Source organism: Anser brachyrhynchus (genome assembly GCF_964034855.1).
Source record: "Anser brachyrhynchus genome assembly, chromosome: 23".
NCBI lineage: Eukaryota > Metazoa > Chordata > Aves > Anseriformes > Anatidae > Anser > Anser brachyrhynchus.
In genome coordinates this window covers 4,075,720-4,096,770 of record NC_137716.1, presented here as the reverse complement: position 1 = coordinate 4,096,770, position 21,051 = coordinate 4,075,720, and the positions used below count along the sequence as shown (strand labels likewise).

Sequence of the window (21,051 nt, the reverse complement as noted above, 5' to 3'; positions counted from 1 at the left end):
TAAACTATGATTTCAGTTCCTTGCTCTTTTCATAGCTTGCAATACTGCTTAGCACATCCTGTGGCAGCACTATTTCTCTGCATTTGGTGGCAGTGCTGCTTAAACATCCCCTTCCCCAATTCTGCCCATTGTTATGTGGTGTAGCTATTTGTGAACAGACTTTAAAACTGAAGATCTTTTGGCTGAATCAGTTTGCTGGTCTGGTTTGCCACATATCAACACATAGAGCCTTGCCAGAGCAGTGGGGAGTGGGGAACATAATGACTACCTATCCAAAAACTGGCAGTACTAGTGAAAAACCATACATGGAGCCATACCCTCTGGGATATCACAGCCCCAGCTTGGGCAGAGCGAAGGCAGCACAAGGCGTTAGCTGTCTGTAAAGGTCATCTCTTCCCCTGAGACACTGGCAGGATCTTCCCACATTCGGGGATGAGACTGAATTTGGGGTTCAAATCCAGCTCTCCCGTGGCTGTGTGCAGCTCCCAGGCTGGCTGATGGCTTTGTGTTAAAGGCAGCTGGAGGATATGGTTGTGTTTCTTTTTGCCAGCTTTAACCCCACTCTGCTGTGCTGCTCTCCTTGCCACCCCCTACCTCAAACCACACGTTGCCAGCGTGTTTGGCTTTTTGTTTGATTTTATGTTTCAACTCTAGTTTTCACATTGGCAGCATCCTGCTTACAAAAAAAGAAAAAGGCACAACACCTTGTTTGTTCTGGATGTGGGGCAGCAAAATGAATGTTCTTCCTCCCTTGTGCAGCTACTGCAGGAATGGCAAATCCCATCAGAGCTACACAGTTTGTACTTCTTGGGCTGTTTGGACATACCATATTGTAATGCTTCCCTTGAGAATCAAAACTCCACCCTCCTGCAACTGTTTGTTGTCCTTCGCTCCTGTTTGCGAAGGGACCGTGCTACTCCCGGGCAAGGCTGAGAATTCACTCATTCTGAAGGCAGTGCCTACAAAAACTATGCAAACCGTGTTGCTGGGTTCAGCTGTATATATTGTCATTGATTTAAAAATGTATTTCCTTTAGATTTCCACTTTCTAGCTTTTAGTTAAACTCTTTACGGGTTTATTTTCATAAAATCAGAAAAAATGAAGCTGGCAGAAACCTTGGGAGGTCATCTATTCCAACCCCTGGCTTAAGGCAGCAATAACGTTGAAGTAAGATAAGTTTTTAATGAGTAGTTCTCAATGCCAGGGTTCTCATATTTACTGTGGAGAACGGAAACTTCTAAAATAATGAAAAACAGAAAACTGTTTTTTAGCAGTAACAAAATGATTGTCCTTTCTCTTTTGTTATAGGTGAAAATGAATTGCTGAAATTTTCTTCTATTAGAACATCTCATGACAAGATCCTGCTGAAGTGGGAGCCGTACTGGCCTCCTGATTTCCGCGATCTTCTGGGATTTATGCTTTTTTACAAAGAAGCGTAAGTGGCAGCTTAAGGAGAGGGTAGCTCCAGTAACCCATGGTTGGGCTACAAAACAATAGCCATGCTGGGCTTCTACAAACAACAGCTGACACTGAAGAGTAGATATTAAGGCTGCTGTGGTCATAGCTAATTAGGAGCCAGACAGTCACAGACACTACACTTAAGCTTCTGATGTTACCCTTTTATATAAATGCTCGTTAAGTTCCCTGACTTAACTTAGTTGTATATAGTCAAAATTGCTCACTTAAGAGCAACCCAAACATCGGTTGTTCCAACTGTTCTAGACTTGCATGCTCTATCCATCTCCCCACTATCTCCATAGGATGATGAGGCATATATTCCCGTTTAGGTAGGAAACAGTCTTTTAAAAATCAGGGTTACCAAACTGGTTTCTATGAGGCTGAAAATAATCAGCTGAGATTTAGTTGTATGGATTGTCTGTGGAGCTGTTATGCTGTTTAGGAGGCTGGGTTACAAAGGCCCCTGTGCTTTATTTTCAGAATACACAGGAGAGATGATCAGACTTTCTGTAAGGTGTAAGGGATTATAACTTTCATGGATATCTTTAGAAATGATGTTTCCGAAAGCTTGAAAATGGGATTCTGTTAATTTGAGGCTTTTTTTTTTTTAAGTCCATACCAAAATGTGACGGAGTTTGATGGACAAGATGCTTGTGGGTCAAATAGCTGGACAGTCGTGGATGTTGACCCACCGCCACGATCAAATGAACCCAAAGCCCAGGCCCAGCCAGGCTGGCTTCTGAGGGGCTTAAAGCCATGGACACAATATGCTGTGTTTGTTAAAACCCTGGTCACCTTCTCAGATGAACGAAGGACATACGGTGCGAAGAGTGAAATCATCTACGTCCAGACCAATGCTACTGGTCAGTATCGTTAATTTAATGTTGCACTGCAAATATTAAAGCAAGCCAGACCTTCTGTCTTCTGGCTGGTAGTCACGATAGTCCCATATCTGTGAAACTTTCCCCTGACATTGCTACTCTACATTTGTGGGACGGTATTCCTAAAGAAATGGAAGACTGTATGCTTCCCTGGATGGGGAGAGGGTGCTGGTGTGCACTTGTTCCATGTGGCTGTGTGTAGGGGTTGTGTGCACAATCGTGTGCCCTGCTGCAGGACTGTTGGGTGTCAGTGGGCCTACTGTGGAGAGCGCTGCTTGTTCCTGGGGAAATGGAAACTTGCCTGTGCTTGTTGAGCTCTCTCAGAGCACTGGAATTGACCTCTGTCTCTTTTCCACCCACACAGTTCCATCAGTTCCGTTAGATCCAATATCTGTTTCCAACTCTTCATCCCAAATCATTCTGAAGTGGAAGCCACCCTCAGAGCCCAACGGGAACATCACGCACTACCTGGTGTTCTGGCAGCAGCAGGCCGAAGACAGTGAGCTGTATGAACTCGATTACTGCCTAAAGGGTGAGTTCCACTTCTTGCTCTGTGCCCTTCTTTCAAACCTTCCAGATGGTGGAGCTATCTCAGCATTGTATGGAGATTTTTCACACACCCTGGAGGTGCTCAGGATGCCTAATTTTGCTGTTCTGAAGTCCGTTGTTCAAGAAACAGGCTGCCATGTAGCTGCGTTCTCCCAGTGTTCAGTCACATTATACATTAGTCACTATTGCCAAGTCACATGCAAATGATCTCCAAAACCATTTTTTCATAAAGTAATCAAATATATGTATGTTTTATTTGGGCATCTCCTTTCTGCGCTTGTTCTCTTTAAACTGAGTAACCAGTTTAGTAACAGCTATGGAGACAGTAAAGTAAAATACAGCAGGGGTTTCTGGAGATCAGTGGCCAAGTTCATTTTTGAAGGCATCTTGTGCATTAGGTTTTGGAATTATTTCAGGATTCAGAGTTTCACTGAGGACTCTCAGACTCTCTGCAGCTCTGTGTTACCCCAGCTGAGGTGAAGAGGGGTAGAACTCTGGCCACAGCAGCATTTGAGCATCATTTCAGAGCTAGCATAGTTTTGAATCAAGGCCCTGTTGTAAGAGAGGGAAAGCTGCTCGACCCTAGATATGAGACCGTGGGAGGCCTAAATGTGCTATGAATCCTGTGTACTTTAGTTTTGGATCTTGCTAAGATCAAACATCTGCTTCTGGCATGCCAAGCATGAGTGATAGTAAAATTGTTTTGTCCGTAGGATTAAAACTGCCCTCAAGGACGTGGTCTCCTCCTTTTGAATCTGAAGACCCTCAGAAGTATAATCAAAGTGAAAACGAGGATGTCAGCGGAGAGTGTTGTTCCTGTCCTAAAACAGACTCTCAAATACAAAAGGAGCTGGAGGAGTCTGCTTTCCGCAAGACGTTTGAGAACTACCTTCACAATGAGGTTTTCGTCCCCAGGTAGGAATAGCAAAACTTACTGCCCACGTAGTTTGGGGTAGGGAAGTGTAATTGGTTACTAAACAAAAGTACTGGGCTGGGCACGGCCACATTGCCAGTCTGTCTGGGCTTCCATGGGACTGTCCAGCCCAGCTGAATGTGTGTCGGAGGCTGGTGAGAGCTGAGCACCTACAACTGATGTTATTACAGATTTGGAAGATTCTTCTCTATTTCCGTGAATTCTCCTCAACTTGAGAATAATGGGAGAATCCTCAACAAATAGCTAAAACCCTGTAGCTCACTTAACCTAGTGTGAGGCCAAAAATAGCCATCTTTTTCTGTCTTAAAATTTCATGATCTAGCTTTTCATCCAGTTAAAAGAAAGGAAAAGAAAAAGGGAAGTTTACCATGCCACAGCCTTGTCCTTTAGCGCGGTATTTGCGGTCTTCCTTGCACTTAGTCTGGGAAATACCTCCAATACCATGAGGAATGCAACTGCTGTGGGTGGTGAATGTCCTGTTTTGAATGGCACACACAGTGTCACATTAAGTGGTGTTGAATGTCTTCACACTTCATATGCAACTTACAGAGGAAGCACTGGGAATCAGGTTAGGCTGTAATGATTTACCCTCTTCACTGTCATGTATTTTGTGCTCTAAATTTGTTCTCTGCTTCCTGCCCTTAGCTATTAAGCATTTACTTGCAGCTGCTTGACAAAAGCTACCTTTCTTCAGTGAGTGACAAAAGCTACCTTTCTTCAGTGAGTGTTTTTATATTGCTGAGTGAATTATAGACAGTGTCTCTTCTTTGGGAGTCCGATTTGATGCCTGCAGTTGTCACGTGGAAGTTTGTGCAGAGTCACTCCGTTTGCTGTTTCTCTGCTTTTAGTGCTGATCAGGACAAGTTTCAGTGTGCAAAGTGCTGGCAGGACACACCATCTTTAAAAGCAGAGGAGAAACGAGCCATGTACAAAAGCCAAACTCCTCTTGATGTAGGCAAACAATGCTGACAATCTGATTACTTTTTTTTCCCTCTTTTTCCTTTTCCTGTTTTTATTTGATTTTATTTTTATTTCATTGTGCAGCCAGCCCAGGATGCTTCTCAGGCCAGTTTCTGGGGTATGTATTTTAGGAAGAAACCAATCACCAGGATGTGCCACCTTGTCAGCCTGCTAAGGAAGAAATCTCTACTTCCCTTAGGCTAATTAATCTTTTTAGCACAAACCCCTTCTGTTACAAGTGAGCAGTAAAGATACTGTCCTGCTGACATGCATCCTCTCTTCTCTGACAAGTTTCAGGCCATGGCAACAGAAATTAGAATTTTCCTGTAAATATTGTGTCTATTGCCTGTTCAAAGGGCAGCCTGTCTAGAGCCTCGCAACTGAGCGTGAAGTGTGTTTTACTTCAGGTTCTCTTTTATGATGCTCCTGATAGTTTCAGCCTCTCTCGAGGTGCTGTGCAGACACCCCTTGAGATAAGAAGCCTTCTGCTGGTCGCAGGGAAGAATCTCAGAGACGAGGCCAGCAGAGAACAGAAGATGGCAGGGTGCAGAAGACAGCGCAGCTGAGAAGTGACTCCCCCTACGTTGTTGTCTCCTTGTCTTCCACGTACCATTTTCCCCTTCTGTCCTGTTCCCAGCCGTTGGATCCCTGTGCAGTATCCAGCCAGTACGAGGCTGTCCCGCAGATCTGCCGTGCCCTGCTTTGGTCCAGGTCTGATCTCACCTGACTTTCTCAGAACCTTGCTGGAAATCACAGGAGCCGTTCCTTCCCCATGTGCACAGCTACCTAGCTACTCCAGGAGATACTGTCTCAAGTCTTGTGGGCTGATTTGTCCTGGCACTGGCAAGGCAAACTAGAAGTGTCTAAACATTTCTTGCCATAGGCACGTTCCTGGTCGGAGCTAATGGGTATCTTCACGCCACGTGCTTTGCAACCTCCCTTTGTAGCTGAACAAAGTGGCCATCAGAAGCTGATGCTTTGTTTCTTCTTTCCTGTGTTATTTGCTCTTATATCGGAACAAGTTTTGCACAGGTTGGAGCAAAAGGGGGATTGAACGCTGGAGCAGGTTGCCCAGGGAGGTTGTGGAGTCTCAGTCCTTGGAGGTACTCAGAACCCAGCTGGATGTGGTCCTGAGCAACCTGCTCTAGCTGCCCCTGCTTTGTGCAGGGGCTTGGGTTAGATGATCTCGGGAGGTGCCTTGCAACCTCAACTGCTCCATGACTCTGTGGAAAGCATGGAAAGATTTCAAAAGTAATAAAAGTCCTGAGAGGCAGAGGGGAGGTAAATGGCTGCTATTCAGGATGTGTTCTCATGTACACTCTCAACCATCGCTACTGCAGCAGCAGTCTCGCCCTTCTCTCTGTCTCTGTCCTTTTGTCTCTCTTTCTCTCTGTCACACACACGCTCATGTCATTACACACACTAGTGGGCTACAGGTCTGAGAAATGACTCACATTAAAAGCAACTTCTTTTTCTAGGTTTCCCAGTCCAATCCAATTAATTGTGTAGACAAATACATAAATGTTTGTGCCAGCACAAGGGGGAAGACAGGCAAGCTGTTCTTGCAGCAGCAATGACAGCCTGTGCCAGTTTCAGGTGTGTGGAAAAACTTGGTTTGAGCTAGCTAATGCATTTTTAAAATCCCTCAGCTCACCTCATGTTGCATGTGATGAGTTCTCACTTCATCCTTCCCTGAACCAGAAGCCCTCACACGTGCTGATGGTCTCTGACGGGAGGAGGAAAAGGAATCGGAGTCCGGGCGTTTTGCAGGGAAGGTCGTTGGAGCTGATGAAATGGCCATGAGTCACAATGGAAGTTGCACTGGAACAGCTAGGGAAGGCATCAATTGTTTGAAAATACAACGGATTTGGCAAGAAAATTGCTGCAAATCTAGGATAATAAATATAGGAAGATTGTGTTTACAGCTTCAAGAGCTTTTCTTGCTTTCTGTTACCAGAGAAAGAAGTTATTCTTGTATTTTACTCTGTGTTGCATCAGTAGTCAAATTACTGTTTTACTTGTGAAAAACAAAATTCTCTTGAACATGAGGAACAGCTGAATCCACACTTTGTAAACAGTGGCGTGCAGCTTTGTTTTTAAGTCCAAACAAGATTCTGGTTGACTGTAAAGATTGCTTACAAGGGAGGGAGGTGGCGTGACCCAGACCTGGGTCTCTGAACTCTGCCCCATTGTTAGGGGACACTGTTCAGAACAATGCACAGGCTGAGATAACAGCAACTCCAAAATGATGTCTCTGGAGTTAATTAGTAATTAGGGGAAGAGAAAACGAAAAGCTGGAATGTGCTTTGCCAAACCTGCCATTTGGCATCACGTTTTTTCATCAGGTGGACAAATGTGCTTACTGTTGTGTCCAACCCAATGTTTAGTTTGAGGAAATTTTAAAATCAGCTTTCCAGCGGGTTGCATTCGCTGTTTGAGCATAGGTAACATCAGGAAGTGGGACTGGGGGTTGCAGACAAAGACCCGGCCTGCGCAGTCGCCTGCTGTAGCTGTACTGCGCCAATCATTTGCCCGGTAGTCAGAGGGTGGCAGTGGAAAGTTCAGTTCAGCAGCACAGATTTGCTTCAACAGCTTGTTACATTTTTAGAGGCTGGAGATGCCTCAAGTGTGGGTTCAGTTCAGGTCACTCTTTGTACCCTTTAATAGCTGCACACACAGGCACACACAAACAAAGATCATCATCCCCTTAAAATACACCGCTCTGTTTTCAAATGGCATTAATTCCTTTTGTGTAACTAAATACTGTTACTGATTCACCGTGTTGGTTGGTTCCCAACCTGGAATTCCTAGCGGTGGATGTGTGGCAGGAGTTTTGTTTTGATGCTTGTTCCTTTTGTTCCCAAGGAATTAAATTCTGAACGGTTTTTAATTCTGTTGAACCGATTCTGTTTATTTACTGATGAAATCTGACATTAAAGTTGGCTAGCGGCACTCACTTGCAAACAGGGGAGTTGACAAGATCACAGGGCCGATTCTATTTTTACAGCAGCAAAAAATTGATTTTCAGACTGAAGTGCAATAATTTGAGAAGCAATATTTGGTTAACAAACAGCACAACTAATTTGTAGTCTGAATCCGTGTGTCTTAAATGCACCTGCTGAAAAGGTCTTAATAAATTTGGTCTCTCGGGAAAAGGTTAAAATTATCTGTCGAAATAGATAAGTTCAGAATTAGGGTTCAAAGCAGCAGATGTATTCCAGTGAGCTGTGAAACTGGTCTTATGCTTTATAAATGCAAATTTATGACACTCAGAATATGTGGAACATCCAAGGTCATCAGAGTTGGGGGCTGTGATATGACCTCATTTGTTCAAAGCTAGAATGTGTAGGAGATGAACTCCCAAGCATTGCAACACTGTGTACAAGGCATCCACGGGGCAGCCTGCTAGAGCTCTATTCTGCTGAGAAGGTCTAGGAGAATTTGAATTCCCAAGCAAATACCTTAGGCTTGGATTTTTTTTCCTGTACACAGTTGTGCAGGGAAATCATCTCAGGGATACATAATTCTGAAAAGCCGTGTGCATTGGAATTTCTTTCTTGTATTGCAAATACGAGTCTTGAATTTGAGTTTTCGATTGCACTCTGAGCTCTCCCATTTTAACTATTTCTTTTCAGGTGAATGCATTTATATTGGATATAACAAATAACATTCTAATGTATTATTTAATAGGCCATCAAGAAAACGAAGAGACCTCGGCTCTGTAGCAAATGCCACCGTGGTGATACCCACCATTGCATCCTCTCCAAACTCTTCTGCAGCTGCATCTGAGAATGCAGAGGAACAGAAACCTTTTGAAAAAGTTAAGTTTAAGGAGTCTTTGGTTATCTCAGGCCTGCGGCATTTCACAGGGTATCGTATTGAGCTCCACGCTTGTAACCACGACGCTCAGGAATCTCGATGCAGCGTTGCAGCTTATGTCAGTGCCAGGACCATGCCAGAAGGTAATTAAGCTTCCTGAGCTTTGCTCGGGGTTGATGGCTGTTTTCAAAATACTGCTTTTCCCATGAGAGCCAGCTGCTTTGCAGAAACATCACGGACTGTGCTCTCTTTATGTCCTGGTAGGAAAAGATGATGGATGAAGTATTGTCGGTTTTGCATTTTGCGAAAGACATGAAATAAAACTATTATTAATCACGACTTTGGTTTTAGCTAAGGCTGATGACATCGTTGGTCCAGTTACCCATGAACTGGTTGAAAAAAATACTGTGCACTTGAAGTGGCAGGAACCAAAGGAGCCAAATGGTCTTATTGTGCTTTATGAAGTGAATTACGGACGTCTTGGGGAGACAGAGGTGAGAATTTCTGCTTCTTCCTTAACGCAGCACGTTTGGAGAAGTAGCTCCGTGCTTCAGTCCCTTTTGTTATAAGCTGTGGTAGCGGTGGTACTGGGGAGGCTGGTGAAAGATAGCAGCTGGAGGCTGGACTTGTAGAGACCTTTCTGCCTTTCCCTGGGTTCTTTTGCTTTGGCATGATACCTCCCGTGCCCTCGCAGGACGTGGCTGTGTATTTGTTAGTTTAGGTATAGCTCTGGGTACAGCTCTGTATTTGTTTATTGCTGCAAGACAATAATCCTTGGGAGTCCTTGGGAGCCCTCGTTCAGTTTTTGGTAGCCCTAGTGTTTACAGTATTCTGTCCATTCTGGTTTCCTTTTGCACGAACCAAAGTGAAATAAAACGTTGGTAGTGAATTTTATCCTCTGGAAGTCTACTTGTGGTAATGTTGAGAAATAAAAATCTCCCTCTACAGTGCCTGTTGTTCCAGTATCTGATTTGCTAACTTTCTGCATGGACATTTTTAGGAATTTTATTTCACAGAAGGACAGAAAACATACATGTAAATGTAAATTGCTTAGAGAAGTTAAAGCGCTGAGCAACAGGAGAGCCTGTGAGCAGCCCTAGTGCCTGCGCAGCATGCCAGTGCCGTGTGGGCAGGAGGGCTTGCCAGCTGAGGTCAGATTTCAGGGCTGAGTTCTAGTACAGCAAATGGCATATGCTGTGTGTAATCTGAACTACTCTAAACTATAAAATGCAAATCCAGGACGAGCCACTATCTTGGAAAAGACCCGAGCATGTGAAAACCCTATTTGTATACATTTGCCAGTCAAGGAGGTGAGGAAGAAATCCTAGCGCGCTGTTACAGAGCTCGAGGTTGTTGCAGAGGTAGCGTAACACAGCCTTCCCCTTCCCTCCTCCTGCAGGAAGCACACTACTGCGTTTCCCGTAAGCACTTTGCCAGTGAGCAGGGCTGCAAACTGCGTGGACTGCAGCCTGGAAACTACAGTGTCCGTATACGAGCTACATCGCTGGCTGGAAATGGCTCATGGACAGAACCTACCTATTTCTATGTGGCTGATTATTGTGAGTTCTTTGTTTCTTCAACATCATCTTTTTGATCGGAACGCAGATTACAGTTGGAAGATGGTGGGGCTTAGCAAGGAGTGCACAGAGACCTGTAGAGGGGCATGAAACATTTACCAATACATCTGTTTTCCAGACACTGCAATTAGGAATGTGGCCATTTTCTTAATATTAGCTGTTGAACAGCAGTTTGAGTCCTTGTTCGGAGCAGCCCTGCATTCTCTACCTGAAGCAGCCTCTGGCTTCTTGTTCTTTCTTGCTTATTCAAGGAAGAGATCTTATGCAGGAAGAGATTTGGATTTTGAGACCTATGTAATACCTCCAATTCTCTCTCTCTTTCTCTCTTAGTGAATGCTCAGCCTAATATTGCTGTTATAATTGTTCCGATTATTTTTGCCATAATAATTGCTGGAATTATTGGAGCTGCTTATGTTCTTGTGAAAAAGAGGTGAGTGCAACTTCACATCATTTTTACCAGAACAAGCAAAACTTTTATGTAAAGGTTTTCTTCATTTGTTGGAAGTAATTCTGTTTATTTTCTAATTTAGATAATGATTATAACATTAATATAGTTTAGGAAATATTTTTTGTGCCTTTGGAAATTGGGATAGTCGCTATTTATTGCACACTTTGGGAATTAATCAAACTGACTTCATTTCTAATGTGTCAAAAGCTGCAAATGTGCTAAAGAATTTGTGTATCCCTTTCAGACAAACCGAAGGACCAACTGGGCCACTCTACGCATCTTCTAACCCCGAGTATCTCAGCGCCAGTGATGGTGAGAGCAGTGGGGGCTTTCCTCTGTGCCTTATTTCTCGTGTAGTCATTCAGGCAGTGCAACAGTACGGCGCTGGCTTTTTCTTTATGGAGTTTTTCTGGTTGTCTTTATATACCACAATATCCTGTGGCAGTTGTGCTGCAGAAATGGCTTTTGAAAGATGGTTGCTCAATTCAGAAACGTCTCCCTCTGTTTGACAGTCTATGTCCCTGATGAATGGGAGGTTCCACGAGAGAAGATCACTCTCCTCCGAGAGCTGGGACAGGGCTCCTTTGGCATGGTGTATGAAGGAATCGCCAAGGACATCGTGAAGGGAGAGCCAGAGACTCGAGTAGCTGTGAAAACCGTTAACGAATCAGCCAGCCTCCGCGAGCGCATCGAGTTCTTAAATGAAGCTTCTGTGATGAAAGGGTTCAGCTGCCATCATGTGGTAAGCATCGCTGGCTGCCTCAGATGATTAGCAAGTGAAAGTCCCATCACATAACTAATATTTCTCTAATGCTTTCAAAGCGTGGTGTTCAGCCTACAAAAGCAGCCTTTCTGCAGAAGCAGTTGATCAAAAGAGCTGGGATCTTTACTTGTCAGATTTTATAAAATGCATGAATCTGCTTGCATCATTTCACTTTTGCTCTTTCAAAACTTCTCAGCCTTAAGTGGCTTTGTGGTGCTGTTCCAAGCTCTCGTTCAGGGTGTGTTGGCTTTGTTATAACACCCGGTTCTCATAGCTGGACTCTGCCCAGTGTGCTTGGACACAACCTTGAGGGAAAGTCTCATTTATTTTCCAGGTTCGCCTCCTCGGGGTGGTCTCAAAAGGACAACCTACGCTGGTGGTCATGGAGTTGATGGCACATGGAGATTTGAAAAGCTACCTTCGCTCTTTGAGACCTGATGCTGAGGTACAGACAGGAGAGAGGCAGTATATGTGTAACAGGCTAACTAGATTTGCTTTTTAATACTTGTTTGTTTATCGTAGAATAACCCTGGTCGTCCACCGCCAACGCTGAGAGAAATGATCCAGATGGCTGCAGAGATCGCTGATGGCATGGCCTATCTGAATGCCAAAAAATTTGTTCACAGAGATCTTGCAGCTCGTAACTGTATGGTTGCAGAGGACTTCACTGTAAAAATTGGAGGTATGTAGTATGTGGTCAGAAGATAACTCTGTGGGTCATACTTACATGTGTGAAACCCAAGAGCAATGCAGCAAACACAGGTGATTTCCACTGGCTCCCTTTGGAAATGCAGCAAACTTTCCTGTTATTCTTCCTTGTAAAAGAATTGTATGGACTTCAGTAAGAAAATTGTTTCCCTTAAAGCCAGAGAAACTTTTCTAATCTTCTCTGTACTCAAACCTCTATCCAAAAAGTTTATTGCCTTTTCAGCATAAGCTGCCTGGGGTTGTCTCACTGTTCTTTGCTTTCCATGAGTATTATGACAAAGAAGGTGTTGGGCACAACAAACCAAGCTTTGCTAATCCTGTCACTAGGTCAGGTTCCTTTTAAAAGTCATTTGTCTTCCACAAGAAACAGTTTTTAACCCAAATCCATTTAGAAGTAAGTAAATACAAAATGTAAAAATACACTGAAACCTCAAGGCTTGGTGGTTTTTCAGACCTCTTTGGACTTAAAGCCAAGGCAGTGGGATTTAAGGGCAAAGACAGCTCTGTTTTACTTAAAGGAGATGAATAAAAATAATGTTTAGAATAGAAGCTGTCACTAAAAATTGCAACTCTGGAGTCTCTATCACAGCTCTGTAGTAGTTCACAAAAGAAAAAATGCAGGGAAAAGGAAAGTGTTTTGAATGTTAATCACAAGGTGACAAATTGCTGGAAGTTGCATAGGAGGCTTACTGGGTGTATGAAAATAGCCTGGCGTCAAAGGAAGGAAACACTCATCTAGAGATGTTGCACAGTAAAAGCAGCATGGAAGGAGAGACGTTTAACACGTCCCAATTGCTTTTCTCAGACTTTGGCATGACCAGAGATATCTACGAGACGGATTATTACCGTAAGGGAGGCAAGGGACTTCTGCCTGTGCGCTGGATGGCACCCGAATCATTAAAGGATGGTGTTTTCACTACTTACTCAGATGTGTGGTAAGTTGTACTCTGCAATCCCAGATGAATCAAGAGCTCACTGTTTTAATGCATGTTGTTTACACTGTGAGTTGCTGACTTCTTCCGAGTACAGACAAAACACAACATTGTTTTGAAACCCTCTTAAAAATATAGTAGTATTCTTTTAAAGTATGTGTTCTCCAAAATAAGGCTATCACTTGCAGATCTTCAGAATGTTTCTCACCAGGAGTCTTGTTTCTTTCTTAGGTCATTTGGTGTTGTCCTTTGGGAAATAAGCAGCTTAGCAGAGCAGCCGTACCAGGGGCTCTCCAACGAACAGGTGCTAAAGTTTGTAATGGATGGAGGATACCTGGATCAGCCGGACAACTGCCCGGAGAGGCTGTAAGTAGCAAAGTGGGTGCCAGCCGACCAAGCTGCACTCTTTAGATAAAGTGTGGGCAACACAGCTGGCCCCACATATGGCATTTCTGAACCACTTCTCTCCTGGGGAGGAACAAAGCAGAATTTAGTGAGCTACCTCTCACAGAAATGAAACCAATGCATCCTTAGTGAACCGAGAATTAAAGCTAGAGACTGGCCTATTCCACTAGAAGGGGGAATTAAACAACCTGGAACCTACACCACGCGTGCAGATTCAAGAGAATGAAATACAAAGCACAGGAAAAGTACAAGTAAGCACTGTGTCAATAGCCCCAAACAAAATGCTTTTCCTCCACTATAGGCTAGTGGATGGCCGTTGGCTCATGTCACAGGGCAGAGCCTGGCCACAGTCTGCATCCCTGGGGCCCTAAAGGCTGGAGAGCAGCTTGTTAATCCCACATCTGCTGAGGTTTTCTCTAATTCATCTCTCCGTACTACGTAAATAGTCTTGAGAATTACAGCAACTCTTTACTGCTGATTTTCAGAAATCCAATTTATGACTAATGAGGGAGAGGTAGGAGAATGCTCTGCTGAGCCCTGAGCTGCTTTTCGTGTCCGAGGCCTTTTCATGTCTCCTGCAGCCTCCTTTCCCACTTAAAGTACAAGGCTAGGCTGCCTGCAAGTTTGGGGAGAAAAGAGGGCACTGTGTAGAGACAGAACGCAAAACACCTCGCAAAGAGGATTACAAACTGAAGCCAGACGTTCTCCTGTACCAGGGTTAAGGGTTAATGTCCGCAGCTGCTCATGATGGTCACAGTTTGGAGGTTACTGCATCCTCAGACCTGCCAGCGCGGCTGCATAGCCAGATGCTTCCTAAGCTGCTTCAGAGTAATTAAAAAAAATAAATCCTGTTACTGAGTGTTCAACCTGAGCTAGGGTGTTTTGGTAGAGGGTTGTAAGGAGCCACTGCTGAAGCAGCGTGCAGAGGTGAGGGGAAGGAGCCCTGGTTGGAAACGGGAACGCCAATAGTAACTCCCTGTTTCCAGTAACTTCTTACGCCAGCCCACTTCTGGCCAAAACAGCACTTCCAGACTCAAAAAATAAACATGTTTTGTGAGTATCCTTGTGAAAAAAGCCTGCTGTCCTGGACAGTTGTCTCTTGTGGCCAGTTACAAACTCCAGTTTGAAACGTTTTTTTGTACCTAGGAGATGTGTAAGTTCTTTCTTCATGGTGTATGATAACATATGACATCTTGCTGCAGCCTTTCTTTTGGGTGGGTTGTTTACAAGACCTTTGTCTTCTGCACAGCCTGCTATTTTCCTTGAAGTTTAAGGAACTTGTTATCTTTCAGGCTGAGTTAAAATTAAATTTGAATGAATTAAAGAATTGTGAGACGGCTATAAGTGCGTGCGCGCATTCACAGAGTACGTGAACTGCAGCCTTGTTTCCTTCGGAAGCCGAGTTAAGAACAATTGAAGGAATTGGAAGGAATTTTTGATCTAGACAGAAATAGAGAAAAAGCAGTGCGAGGATCTAGAGGCAAAAATGGAGACGGGAAGAGAACAAACGGCTCAGTTTGGGTGGGAACGTGGGGTTCAAAGGAGTAGCATGCGTGGTGGGCGGTCTGACATGGATACCAGTCCCGGTCTGTGCCAGCTCTGCCTATGTGGAATTGTCTTTTTCCTGTCCCTGACTCATTTGTCCTCAACTAGGCACAGCCTGATGCAGATGTGTTGGCAATACAACCCCAAAATGCGCCCCACCTTCATTGAGATCATCGAGATGCTGAAGGAGGACTTGCACCCCAGCTTCCACGAGGTCTCGTTCTTCTACAGTGAGGAGAACAAACCTCTGGAAACGGAGGAGTACGAGATGGACTTCGAGAACATGGAGAGCATTCCCCTCGATCCCTCCTCGTACACGCAGAGGGACAAAGTCCTGGGGCGGGACAATGGACCCTCCATGGCCCTCAAGGGGAACTATGAAGAGCACATACCTTACACTCACATGAACGGTGGCAAGAAAAACGGGCGGATTCTCTCCATGCCCCGATCAAGTCCTTCCTAACGCTTCCTGTTTGGCCCAAGGGTTGTGTCTGCTTTTTCCCCCTCCACAAATCTCAGGACTCTTGTTATTGCTGCCACAGTGTATGACACACATCTACAGACTCTTCAGATTTTTAATCATCTTATGATTAATACTTTTTTTTTTGCCAAGTTGACTGGTTGTCAGTGGACTTATCTGTGAACATAAATGGAAAAGGTTTCCATGGCTGCTGTCCTTTCTGTAACCATGGTTTCAAAACAGGAAGCGACCGTGTAAGTTAAACTAAAGGAGGAGCATCCACGTTTGCCAACAAAAGACGTGAAATTTGCTGGTATCTGAGCTACAGCGTAACGGTGCGGAACAAAACTTCTGCAGGACAAAAGCATTTCCAGTAGAATTCCAGGCTTTCAGGCATACTCTTCACTACAGCTGAAGGATTCAACACATCAGTCGGACGCGCCAGATCCTCAGATTGACCAATAGCTGCTGCTTTCATACTTTTTAAATGGGTTAAATCCCAGGGGTGCGTGCGTGTGCGTGCGTGTGTGCAGTATATATATGTGGGGTGTATATGTATAGCAAAATATACACTTCTTTTTTGTACATAAGTTTTGTATGTTCTCACAGAAGCTTTCCTCTTCTCGGAAGTGTGTACTTATCTTTTTCCCATTTCCCTGGAGTGACTGAATCCTAAACAGATTATTTTTATACTGAGGACTCTTGGGAGTAGGTTTTCTCTCATTAACAAATGAGGAAGATGTGCTGGGAGCCAAAGGAGCAGAAATCTGAGATTTATGGGTACTTTCAAGACCAAACAAAGTAGGAGTCCCCTGACCTGAGATACCGAGTTTTCTGTCCTTACAGCATTGAGTATATATATTGTTTGTTGTAATATATTTAAAATGTCTTTAGTTTAAATTCTAACTTCATATAAATTATTGACTGTTTATGGTCCTTTCGGGGAGGGGAGAATTTGGGGGATTGTTTGGTCTTAAAGTGGTCCAAAGATTTCAGAATGAACTAATTTTAGCTGATTACCCTTTTAGGAGCTATGAAGCACATGTTAAGTTTATACTTGACAAGGCTTTATAAAACAGTTTCAAGATTTATACAGTGCAGTCAGCTGGCTCCACTCGAAGCCCTGGGACAGAGTAGTTGGGACTTACCTTGGTCGTTGGGGGCCAAAGGACACCAGAACGTCCCGCTGCGGGGTCCTGCTACGTGTTTGCCCTCGCGTCCCTTGCATTGCCTCCACGCGCGTTGTGCCGCAGGAGAAGCGGCCAGAGAGGCCGAGCAAGAACTCTAACTGAAAAAAAGACACTAAAGCCCAGCTGAAGGGAGGCAAGCGCAAGGCTCTTGGCTCTCCACGTGAAGCAGAAGCTGAACGTGACTGTGGTCAGCTCCCCGCTGCCTGTCTGCTGCTGCTCAGGCATCCGGCCTCGTGCTGCCTGCGGGCCTCCGATGAGTTCCTGAGATCCCTGCGCCTCTCCCAGGGCGCGTGCGTGAGCCACTGCTTTCAGCTCTTTGGGATGTCAACCTTCGTCTCTTGGACCGTGCTTTGTTTTGCTGCTGTTTGCGTAAAGACAGAGCTGCTAAGCACAAGATGTTAGAAAACCATTGTGAAACTAAGCGTGTCTCGTTGCGATGAGGGAGTGTGCTGGCAGGGAGAAGCGCTAAAGCGAGAAATGAAGATCGATGTCGCAGGCCGTTTCATGCAGGAGGTGGTTTTACAAGGGGAGAGATTGCTCAGACCTCCGCTCTTCCTCCTGGAGAAGTCCAAGGGGCCACTTTGCTCTCTCTGCCGGGAAAAAACAAGGTCCTGACTCGGTGGGAGCGGGGACACCAGGCCGCAGCGTGGCTTTTGGTTTGTGCTGCTGCCTCCTCCCCGTGAGGGACTGGAAGGGGCCGGGGTCTGCAGGAGGCGCCTCTTGCAGCTCTGCTCGGCCGCAGCACCGTGGGGTGGTGGCCCCTGGGCCGAGGGTGGAAGGCAGAGGGCAGTGGTTGCTCGCGGAGTTAGGGGGAAAACACCCAGTACAGGCATGGGTAAGAACCTTCCGTTCGAAAAGGCCTCGTTTACATTTCTTCTGCTTTACGAAGTAGTAACTGTTTAGCAGCTCTATACTACACTGCAGGAAAGAAGACATATTCTCACACTTTTCTAAGGAAGAGAAGTTTTTCTTATTAGAAATTTTTTATTTATTTTAATATATAGAACACTGTAAAAAAAAAAAAAGGCAACAAAAAAATCGTTTTCTTAAACACGCAGAACATGTAGATTTGTGTCCGTAAAATCTTGGCAGGTGGATGTGGTGGGATTAATTTTGTCCTGTTCTGGTGCAGTCTACCTCAGTGTTTCTTAAGGATATTTTTAATACTGCGCACCTCTAAACCTGTTTAAATATTCTGGTCTGGACCTATTGTGGATCAGGGAAAATCAATATCAGCTGATTCCAATACTTGGGACCATTCACTGAAGGGAATGGGTAGGAGAACAGCTCGTCACCGTTTATCGCTATTCTGAGTAGTAGTGACCAAAGGAAACTACTTCCAGCTCCAAATACACGATAGCAAATTTGGATCTGATACTCTGATATCATCTTCCTAGTTCTGTTGCGATAAAAAAAGAAAAAAAGACCCGTTTAAATGTTTGGACTTTGTGAACTAACCACCTAAAAGGAGGAGACAGCATCCTGCTGGAGCTGTAGATGCCAGTGGGGAGTAGGGCCTGTGCCCAGCCCTCATTGTTGGAGCTGGGTTTGGGTGTCGTGGTCACTGCCCTCACTGCGCGCTGCTACCCGGGAGCTCTGCTGCTTGGATGTGACCTCCTGAAACCAGCCCTTCCCGCGTGCCGATGTTTTGATAACATTTTAAATTGCAGCAATCATAACTGTGGGAATAGAAGATCCTTTATATAAACAAACATTGGAACCTAGTATTGGGTCTGGCTTTTAAATTTAGTTGATATTGGTTGGCCCTGTGAGTACGCATGATTTGCAACACTCGGATCACTGAACAAGGGATTGTGTGTTTCACTTTGCGGACAGGCAGTCCGTTCACGTGGCTCGTGTTGTCATCGTCACTCTGCACCGAAGGGAGCAGTTGTTTATACCCAATACTGTGCATAAAGATTACTCCAGTCGTCCTCTCTACAGTGTGCCAAGGGCGAGGAAAGGCGTGTGGTACCAGCGGTAAGGATATCGTTTTTCCCCAAAGCTAGTCCCTTCTGAAAACAAACACATGACGCTAGCGGTTGCCACTCGTGGCTGTTGGAGATTACGCTCAGCTACAGAATTAGGAGGAGTGAATGGGCGTCATCCGTAAAGCCCAGCTCTGAATGAGGAAAATCCTTTACTTTCAGCCCTCAGCCACCACTTTGCTCTCTTGCTGGGAAATCCTTCCCTACGCCGGGGATGCACAAGTCCCGCGCTTGGATCGGCGACGCCAGGGGTTGCGTACAAGTTGAGACTGCGTGTGCCAGGTGAAACCTGTGTGCGGTGCAGCTGCGGTCCTGTGTCCGGGAAGGGGAGCAGCGCAGCAGGTGCTGTGCCTTTGCCTGGGGAGCTGCTGCTGCGTGCTCCAGCGAGATCCTTATCGGGGTGAGAGCACCGCAGCTGCAGCGGAAGCACAGGCACCCACTGCTGCGTGCTGCAGTGAGGAGGAGCCAGGCAGGAGCGCAGGTGGGATGGCTGGAGGAGGGCAGCTCCACTGGCCTTCAGGTAGCGTTGGCTGGGGTCAGATCCTGCCCTGTGCAGGCAGAGATCTTCCCACTCACAGCGCCGAGTAGCGGGGCAGACCCTGGCGCGTGTTGTGGAGCAGCTGTAGCCTCCTGTGTGCAGTCTGGGGACAGGGAGGGGTACCAACGAGCAGCCAGAGCCTCGCTGTTTCTAAAGCTGGTGAAGCAGGAAGCATAAGAAACAGCTTTCTGTGCTCTGCTGTGTTTTCTTTGAGCAGATGTTTGAAGCACGAGACTGGAGAGGTTTCTCAGAAACGTTTGCACGTTAAATTCTATCGCCACTTCCTGAACACCTCTTGCAAATCTGGTACTTCTCTTGCAGTACAGTGCAGCGTTGCAAAGCTTGCCTGCTAGGTTAAAAACACGTCTCTTGGTGGCTTGTAAATACTGTGTTGTGTTGTAAAATAGAAGAGCTTATAACGTGAACTCTGTGCCAGCACTGGGTTGGGAAACGTGATAGGAAATAGACCAAGCTGCGAGGAGGATATTCTGTGCAGATCATAAAGCAGCTGTGTTGCTTGGGAAGAGGCTGCTCCTAGGTTGCTAAAGGGTACTCTTAATTTATGGGTAGTGTATCTCTTTCCTCCTAAACTTGTATTATAGTAATGGGACACTTTGCTTAATTTTGGTTTGTTGCATATAGCGTTGGTATCTCTTTGGAAAAATCTCAAAGTTGCTTACTGTGTTGTTGACCTAAAAGAGATGAAGGCAAACAGGAAAAGACAGGAGCAAGAAGGGTGCTGCGTCAGTTTTTCTTGAGCCTCCGTTTTAGGGGAGGGAGAGAGGCAATCCAGTTCCCTCTTAACGTCACTGTGATACGAAGACGGACCCTGAGGTTCTCCGGGCCCTTCATTGCTAGCAGCGATTCCTGATACCGAGACTGGAACCTCATTTTTCAAGTCAGAACGTGAAGTATCTTTGTGCCATAAAGCCTTACTCTGACAGCTGTGCCAGGTGCTCCCGTGATCCACGTGTGATCGGTTCAGAGACTGTGGAGTAAGAGCAGAGTAAGCAAGAAACTGCAGAACACCCTCCGGTCCTCCGGCTGTGTCCTTGCCTCCCTCGAAGCCGCCACTTCTCACGCGAAGACGCGCGGAGCCGGCGGGCACGGCCGTGCCAGGAGCCCCTTCCCCTCCGCGGAGCAGCCGATGCCCCTCGTAGCTCCCCTGCGCGCGGTCCTGGGAAAGGAGCTGCTGAATGGATTGGAATCGCGAAGTAGTTGCTTCAGAAATACGTGAAATTCAAAGCGAGATTAGTTTAGCGTTTGTATGAACTTAATTGAATTTGGCCTTTTTATTACCTTCTGCTTGGCTCTGTGTTAACTCTGCTTGGATGCTGTACGTGAATGTTGGTGTAAGAGCATTAACGTGTTCAGCCTGTTCTGTTCTGGCTTGCCTTGCTACGAGTATCACAAGAGTGAAGCCAGTAGTGCGATTGACTTTTGGAGGAATCTGACTATTTAAAAGCAATTATAAAACTACCATTTTTATCAAATCTGCTGTCATTAAATGTGTATTTCTTTTTAAGATTAAATTGCTTGTCCTTCTCAGAAGTAAGCACTTATTCTTGCAGGTTCAGCAAATTAACTGCAGCACAATGCAAGCTATAAGGGGACAGGTAGAGAAATGACTTTTTAAATATTGTATAATAAAGTTAGTATTAACTCCTACGGCGTCGTTACGTTTTTTGCCAACACGTTTGCAGTGGGCACCAGGCTGTGTTTGTGGCGGTAGTTTTGTTGTGAGCTCTGCTGCTCCAGCTGATGGTGCTCGGTGCTTCCTTCTCCCCAGCCCAGGAGCCCCTGGGGGAGTGGGGTCTGGCAGCGGCACCGGGGCAGTCCTGGCACCCAAGGAGGACCACCAGCACGGTTTAACGGTGGGCCCAGGCTCACCTGCTT

The 21,051-nt window shown here is 45.5% G+C and overlaps 1 protein-coding gene across 1 annotated transcript in view; it reads left to right on the top strand.

Moving 5' to 3' along the window:
* INSR (insulin receptor) overlaps positions 1-20,823 on the top strand; it is a 56,655-nt gene extending 35,832 nt beyond the window's left edge. The window contains exons 7-21 of the mRNA XM_080566060.1: positions 1,309-1,435; positions 2,071-2,321; positions 2,704-2,871; positions 3,602-3,803; positions 8,473-8,744; positions 8,953-9,095; positions 10,001-10,160; positions 10,509-10,608; positions 10,871-10,938; positions 11,139-11,368; positions 11,724-11,834; positions 11,912-12,071; positions 12,903-13,032; positions 13,261-13,395; positions 15,088-20,823. Coding sequence (XP_080422186.1) covers positions 1,309-1,435; positions 2,071-2,321; positions 2,704-2,871; positions 3,602-3,803; positions 8,473-8,744; positions 8,953-9,095; positions 10,001-10,160; positions 10,509-10,608; positions 10,871-10,938; positions 11,139-11,368; positions 11,724-11,834; positions 11,912-12,071; positions 12,903-13,032; positions 13,261-13,395; positions 15,088-15,442 — 2,612 coding nt within the window. The 3' untranslated portion in view covers positions 15,443-20,823. The remainder of the gene's footprint in view (positions 1-1,308; positions 1,436-2,070; positions 2,322-2,703; positions 2,872-3,601; positions 3,804-8,472; positions 8,745-8,952; positions 9,096-10,000; positions 10,161-10,508; positions 10,609-10,870; positions 10,939-11,138; positions 11,369-11,723; positions 11,835-11,911; positions 12,072-12,902; positions 13,033-13,260; positions 13,396-15,087) is intronic.
* The last annotated feature ends 228 nt before the right edge of the window (positions 20,824-21,051 follow it).